We start from the raw sequence: 6,778 nt of genomic DNA, 5'->3' as shown, positions 1-6,778 counted from the left end.
GACATATCTACGGTGAAAAACCTGCAATCACTATGGTTACTGGACCTGCCTGTCTGTCCAAATGCAATAATTTGGATTCATCCACATCGAACGGGTGCGGAAATCATATGACGATGCCATCTGAACATATGAATAAGCAAACACTTCAGTCACTACACAGAATTCATGCAGAAATGTAACGGGAAACGGTGAAATCGCAGAGGCCTGGAGATACATTCCTGTGGTGGGTCATATTTAACAAGAACTCACTGCTGGAAAAAGGTATGAGAGAAAGTGAAAGAGAGAGAGAAAAAGGTATTCAAAGACAAAATATTGTCATTTTAAGTGCAGCATTATAGTGTCAAACATCAACATTACAATGTATTTATGACCATCATCAGCAAATATTTACATACAGCAGTGAATGTGCAATAACAGTATGCAATATTGCGTAAATGCGTTTTCATTGGATTTAGTGCTGAATAGCAATAACTTGCATACAAATAGAAAATTATGATTATGTAAGGAATCCAAACCAAAATTAGTTAAATTCCTCAGATGAATGGAAATATGGGATGATTTTTATATGCAGTGATTGGTCAAAACATAAACCATTACATATAAATGCCATAAAAAGCACAGAAGACATCACTGCATGCAACTGGAAACTATACGATACATTTATAATTGCCTAATAATTTGCATTTTCAAAACAAGTGAAGAGCAATGCAGAAGTGCGCAAAAATGAAAATACTCTGTGGGTGTATATACAAACCCAGCGTTTCCTTCCACATGTGCCACACACTTTCTGAAACTGCTGTAACTGAGGTTGGCTCTCAACAGGAATTTACCACCCAGTTTTTAAGCTACGAACACAAGACCAGACATCTGGGACCCCCTGGATGTCTCTCTAAAACAAACATAACAGACTAAATAGTCCAGATCGGATAGTGCAGATTAAACTAGGAGAATGGAAATATTCATTTGGCATCGCTGTTAAGTGTCATAGATTTTTTTGGCGAACATTTATTATTTCTAAATTTGTTCTTTTGTTCCATTTCTCTGTGTGAGAAAACCAGCCATCTATAGTCACACCCTAATGACTCACTCTAAGAATTTTCTTAAATTTTTTCCTTTCTCTGAGATGGACAGACATGTCAAGACAATAAGTGTCCCTGAATCTGCAGGCGAAAATATTCCTATATTCAAAAGAAAGAAATTAGCCTTTTCTCTTAGCCTTAATCTATTCTATGGTATTCCAGTTATTTTTTACCCTCATTTATATGTACAGCAGAAACTTGTTGTGCCAATCTGTTTGATTTATAAACTTTTCAAAAACATATTTTTATGTGGGCGGTCCAAGTCAATAAAAGTAGTAAAACTCAAATCCAAAATCCTTGGTAACTCTATTATTCTGTAGAGAGGGACGTGGAGAAACAGAGACGGAACTGATAGAACTGAATTGAAGACAGATACATGTAGCGAGAGAGAGGAAAGAGAGTTAACAAGTGATTGACAGTAGGAAAAAGTGGGATCCAAAGATGGACAGATAAAGAAGGAACGGAGTTCCGCACGTTGCAGACATCAAGCGAGGGCATGTTGATGGAAATCTGTTCTACTGAGGTCTCATTCCAGCAGTTTGAAAGGTCGAGTTAAACTGATGAGTGTTTACCTCTCCCTAAATAAGAAACACAGGCACTGGGACAAAACAAAGTAAAACACTACGAGAAATATACAAACTGAGAAGCAAATTGATCTGAGGTATAATAGAGTAATCAAGTTTTTTATCTCCCTCCTGAATAAAAATGATGAGCGTGCCTTCAATAGAGCTCTTTAAATGAATTTCATCGCTAAAAAATGTGTGAAAGGTCCCCTCTAAGGCTTATCTAGTTTTCCAGTGATCGTCCTTATATCGCTGGACCCGTTAAATGATAATGCTTTAAGCATGAGATATGAGTGTTGCTTGTGTGCTTGCACAGATATATAGGCCAAAAAAGGTTTATGTATCCTGCATACGTATGCGTTAACTAATCTAACCTGCACTGTTTAAACAGCAGTTTGTGTGTTAGAGAAGTGAGCAATATGCTCCACAGCCTCCTTGACCGGTTTCAGAGAGTTCAGACAGGGCAACACCTCTTGTCTTGTGCAAGCTCTCCCACAAGCCTGGAGTCTGCAGGATTTTCTCCACCAGCTCCTCGAATGCACACTGAACACCATCTCTCGTCTTAGCACTGGCCTCTGCAAAGAGACAAAATGTATTTCAAATAGAAATCTGTTGTAGCATTATACATGTCTTTACTATCAAATTAATGCAGCCTTGCTGAATAATCTCTTTCAAAACAAATACAAAACCAAAAAAAGAATAGTAAGAATAGTGTCCTGCAAAAACATAAGAAACACTTGGTCTTTAATATTAAAAGTCAGGAGAAAGTAGAAGTGAATAGGAAACATTCAATCTGAAAAACAAAGCATTGGCCTCAAGCACACGGGCCACAGCCATGGTGTCCATCTGCAGATTTCATTTGGTGTGAGGGCTTCACAGCTAATTCAGACAGATTGCTGCTTACATACCCACTAATGTGGCGTGTCACATGACTTACAAACCAAACCCACAGCGCAGAGGAATGCAGGACGTCACCCACAAATACATACACAGGGCTGTTACGATTACACAAGCTCAAAAATGAGAAATAAATCAGAACCATTGTAAAGTCTGATTTGAATTAACTGTCATAATAAATGAATGCTCAATTTATACAAATAATCCATCTCTCAATTAAATAGCATAATCTTTGTTTTTTAGCAAATGGGCACAAGTGTTTAAAAATAGTAGCATGTGAGTATTACGGCAGTTGAATAAACTAGCTTATGGCAAATGTCTGATTTTTCCATGTGTGAAGATGATGAATCTTGAAATGAAATATGGGAAATGAAACCAAAATAAAATGTCAGTGTATTCCTATTTAAAGCTTGTGTATTAGTGAATAATGAGGGCTCAAGAAACTCATCACAGGATGAAGGGAACATCTTAGTGATTACTCACCTATGAAAAGCATGGAATGTTTTCTAGCGAACTTCAGACCCTCTTCTCGCTCTAGCTCACGGTCTTCCTACGCAGACAGAGGAAAAACAGCTCAGAATTAGACATCATTTTCATTAGAGTTATAAATACAGAACCATTTTTCCATGTCTACATAAGCATTATGTATTTAACAATCCAGAATAACTACTATTTTTTTGTAGATATGTATAGAGCAGTGTAGAGATGAAGCTGAAAAAGCAAACAGAGAGCATAGAATGACACCCTGAGCTCCTCTGTAGTAACTGGGTGTTAAAGTTCGAAAACGTTCCTGACCTGCTGTGTCCTTTAAACACGAAACAAAATCAAGTGTTAAATAACGTAACAATGAATATTTTGAATTATAAAGACGTTACAAAAGGAGCCGCCTGCCTTCAGGAAAAAAGGAAGGAACAACACAGCCATCTTGTGTTATATTAGTGAAACACAGTCAAAAGTTTATACAAGCATTATCTGTCTCATACAGTCATGTCCAAACTAAGACATGATTTCCCTGGAAACTAAATAATAAATAGTTAACCTTCGCAAAACATAAATCTGTGCCACTCTAAATGTAGGGATAAAATATGATTGACTGCTCACCCAGATTGCTAGCTTTGCTTTGTTTCCATCCACAGCCAGGGTTTTCACCTTGAAATCCACACCTTAATGGAAATAAATTATGTGTTTAGTACATATAGAACATCATATTAGCTTTCATTGTTTTAAATTTACATTTAATCATTTAGCATACGCTTTTATCCAAAGCGACTTACACATGATAACAATGGATGCAATCAAACCAACAAAAGAGTAACATTATGTAAGTGCTGTGACAAGTTCTGGTTAGTCTAACAAAGTACATATAGCAAGGGTTTTTTTTGTTTTTGTTTTTTTAATAATAACTAAAAAGATTAAAAAGTAGATAGGATAGAATAGAAATAGAATAGAGAGTGCTTGTTTTAGAAGGTCAAGTGTAGATGCAAGAGTTTTATATACAGCTAGTTATAAATGTACTGTGACCAAACCCTAGCCTTAACTGAAAACATTAAAAAAAAAAAAACTTTATTTACAATTTTTACAAATGAGGACATCCTCAAAAGAAGGTTTTGGGAGGTTTTGTCAGGTTTACACTGGGTACAAATATGGTTACAAAATTAGTCCCCAAAAAATGGTTACAACAGACAAACACATACAAACACTAGCAAATGTAAATAATCAGGTGGAATATTCAAAAAAAGATTCACAAGCATATATGGAAATACAGTCTAGATGTTTTATGAGGATTATGATAAAACCATTCATATATAGCGAGACAGATTTAATTTTTGATGGACCCAGATATTTGTCAGGCAACAAGCCCAGAGCGACTAAAGTTAGAAAGACCAGAATATATAGCTGAATGGGGAATTGTGGGTTTATTACGTACAGATAAAAAGAAAATAGGATGACTCAACCACCTGTCTCATCACTCAGCAAAGCCACATCAATTACAAACATAAGTGATTTACATTCATAAAAGAAAAATGAAAGTATGTGTAAAGATGACAGGGGAATCAATCTCTCAGCACTCTGTGAATGAAAGATCAGGAGGCATGAAGTACTCCTGAATTTCAACACAGCATGGACAGATTTACCAGAGGAAGCCAAAGAAGCAGATCTGGACTTGTTTGGTTTGGATTGGGGGGCTTTGAAAAGAAAACGGCGGTCACATCAACACACGTCAACCTAAATGTCAAAGTAACAGCCACTGCTTTGAACAACCAATGAACTTCCACAACATAGAGTATAAGGTAAGGTAACACTTTATTTTAAGGACCAGCTCTCACTATTAACTAGTTGCTTATTACTAACACATCGGCTGTTTATTCGTATACATAAAACACATATTAATACCTTCATCTGCATGACCATATTTTTGATCCCTTAATCCTACACCATACCTAAAATTAACAACTACCTTTCAAACTATTAATAAGCAGCAAATTTACAGTTAATGTAGTTAATAGTTAGTTAATAGTGACAATTGGTCCCCAGACTAAAGTGTGACCAGATTACAGTGGGTACGGAAAGTATTCAGACCCACTGTAATCTGTCACTCTTTGTTATATTGCAGCCATTTGCTAAAATCATTTAAGTTAATTTTTTTTCCTCATTAATGTAGACACAGCACCCCATATTGACAGAAAAACACAGAATAATGGCTGCAATATAACAAAGAGTGAAAAATTGAAGGGGGTCTGAATACTTTCCGTACCCACTGTATACATTGATCTCCACTGTAAAGACACTAGTGAAGAAGTGCAGCTGTTCAACAGGATTTGACATGGATAAATATTCTTTTCAAAATGTAAAATTTCACTTATAGGTCCAGAATTTCAACAATGCAAGTAAAGCTGTTTTTCAAGTAAGACCAGCACTAGAGAAGCATGTGTGATTTACGTCAATGTGTCCTGCGATGGTTAGGTTTCTGTGCTCATTACATTATAAAGGCACATAATTAAACAAACTTAAAAACCAAGAAACTTCTTATGCTCACACAACAAGCAATCTGCGATCTGTAAACAATTTATAACCCATATACAGAACTAGATGGCAATCAATGCCTGTTAATCAATATATAATACTGTACTTTGTAATATACTGTATATGCCTGTTTTTTACATGTCAGTTATCAGAAACTCAAAACACAATGTGACTGTCTGTTTTAGCTACAAAGGATGAGAATACTGCTGTTTAAACCTGAATTTACATATTTTGGACCTCTAGCAACATTACCTTAGTCATATGATTTTACAGACTTACCAATTGTTGCACCAATTTCTGGATCAAATGTATCATCTGTAAATCTCAAAAGAAGACTAAGAAAGAGAAAAGGGGAAAGAAAGGTGAATCAGAGACTTTCCTTCTTACTAGCAAATTGACACAAACACACATCTGCAAATTTGTTATTTGTGGTATGGGAATTTGAGAAGACTGAATTCACAAACATTCAGTGGTTCCTAACTAAAGCGAGGTCAGGTTGCTTTAATATAAGCATCTGTGTTGTTGTTGTTGTTGTTCCATCGGATGACATCTGTAAACTTTAAGTATCTTAAATCTCATACCTGGATTTGCCCACTCCACTTTCTCCGATGATCAGTATTTTCAGAGTGGTCAAAATATCCTCATTCATGTTTTCCGAAATATGCCACTATGAGCAAAAAATACTGTCGATATGAATACAAATATAGAAAATGGAAAAGCACAACTATTATTCGAGGGCCAAACGTTTCTCTCTTCTTCGGTAAAATCTATCGATGGTGGTAAACATCTGAAAAACACGACTCTGCCATCTAGCGGAGTTTTATAATAATTGTTTATCTTTATGCTAGACGCACAAACGGAAACCATTCAAAGACATTTCTATACAATACATTTTAAAATCTTTATTTAAAAACAACTCTGATTAGGCCATCTTGACTAGTGATGAGAAAAGTAACAGATACCACGTGACAAAACCATCTAAAAAGTGAGAAATCTGAATAATCTGATTGTTTTATCTTCGTACGCATGAGGTCGCCAGTGTTCTGTGTGAGTCACTGAATTTAATAACAATTTTAAAGGAATTTAAAGGAAACTTTCCATCTTTGGCTAGATTTATGTGAACCAAAATCTGAACAAAATTCAGGCCCTGTTAATTTTTAGTGTGTAATATAATAGTAAACTGCTGGAGTGAAACATAAGAGGGTCATTGTGATT

General features: G+C 35.7%; 1 protein-coding gene across 1 annotated transcript; it reads right to left on the bottom strand.

The window, feature by feature from the left end:
• Positions 1–554: 554 nt before the first annotated feature.
• Positions 555–6,316, bottom strand: LOC107657267 (ras-related protein Rab-18-B-like). The gene is made up of 6 exons (XM_016445299.1): positions 6,145–6,316; positions 5,843–5,898; positions 3,641–3,702; positions 3,282–3,344; positions 3,023–3,089; positions 555–2,217 (listed from the first exon to the last, which is right to left on the bottom strand). The coding sequence occupies exons 1-6, from the start codon at positions 6,210–6,212 to the stop codon at positions 2,045–2,047; spliced, it is 489 nt and encodes a 162-aa protein (XP_016300785.1). The 5' UTR covers positions 6,213–6,316; the 3' UTR covers positions 555–2,044.
• Between the last annotated feature and the right edge of the window lie 462 nt (positions 6,317–6,778).

This window comes from Sinocyclocheilus anshuiensis, unplaced genomic scaffold (assembly GCF_001515605.1).
Source record: "Sinocyclocheilus anshuiensis isolate Anshui unplaced genomic scaffold, SAMN03320099.WGS_v1.1 scaffold159, whole genome shotgun sequence".
Classification (NCBI taxonomy): Eukaryota; Metazoa; Chordata; class Actinopteri; order Cypriniformes; family Cyprinidae; genus Sinocyclocheilus; species Sinocyclocheilus anshuiensis.
Note: the sequence above shows the minus strand (reverse complement) of the source record. Positions and strands in the feature narration are given on the sequence as shown.

What these genes read in the sequence shown, in the direction of transcription:
- LOC107657267 (XM_016445299.1), bottom strand. Translation starts at nt 6,212, where the DNA reads ATGAATGAGGATATTTTGACCACTCTGAAAATACTGATCATCGGAGAA. An exon ending in AAGCAAAGCTAGCAATCTGG is followed by an intron (nt 3,345 to 3,640) that starts GTGAGCAGTCAA and finishes TCGTGTTTAAAG; the next exon opens with GACACAGCAGGTCAGGAACG. An exon ending in ACATTCCATGCTTTTCATAG is followed by an intron (nt 2,218 to 3,022) that starts GTGAGTAATCAC and finishes GTCTCTTTGCAG; the next exon opens with AGGCCAGTGCTAAGACGAGA.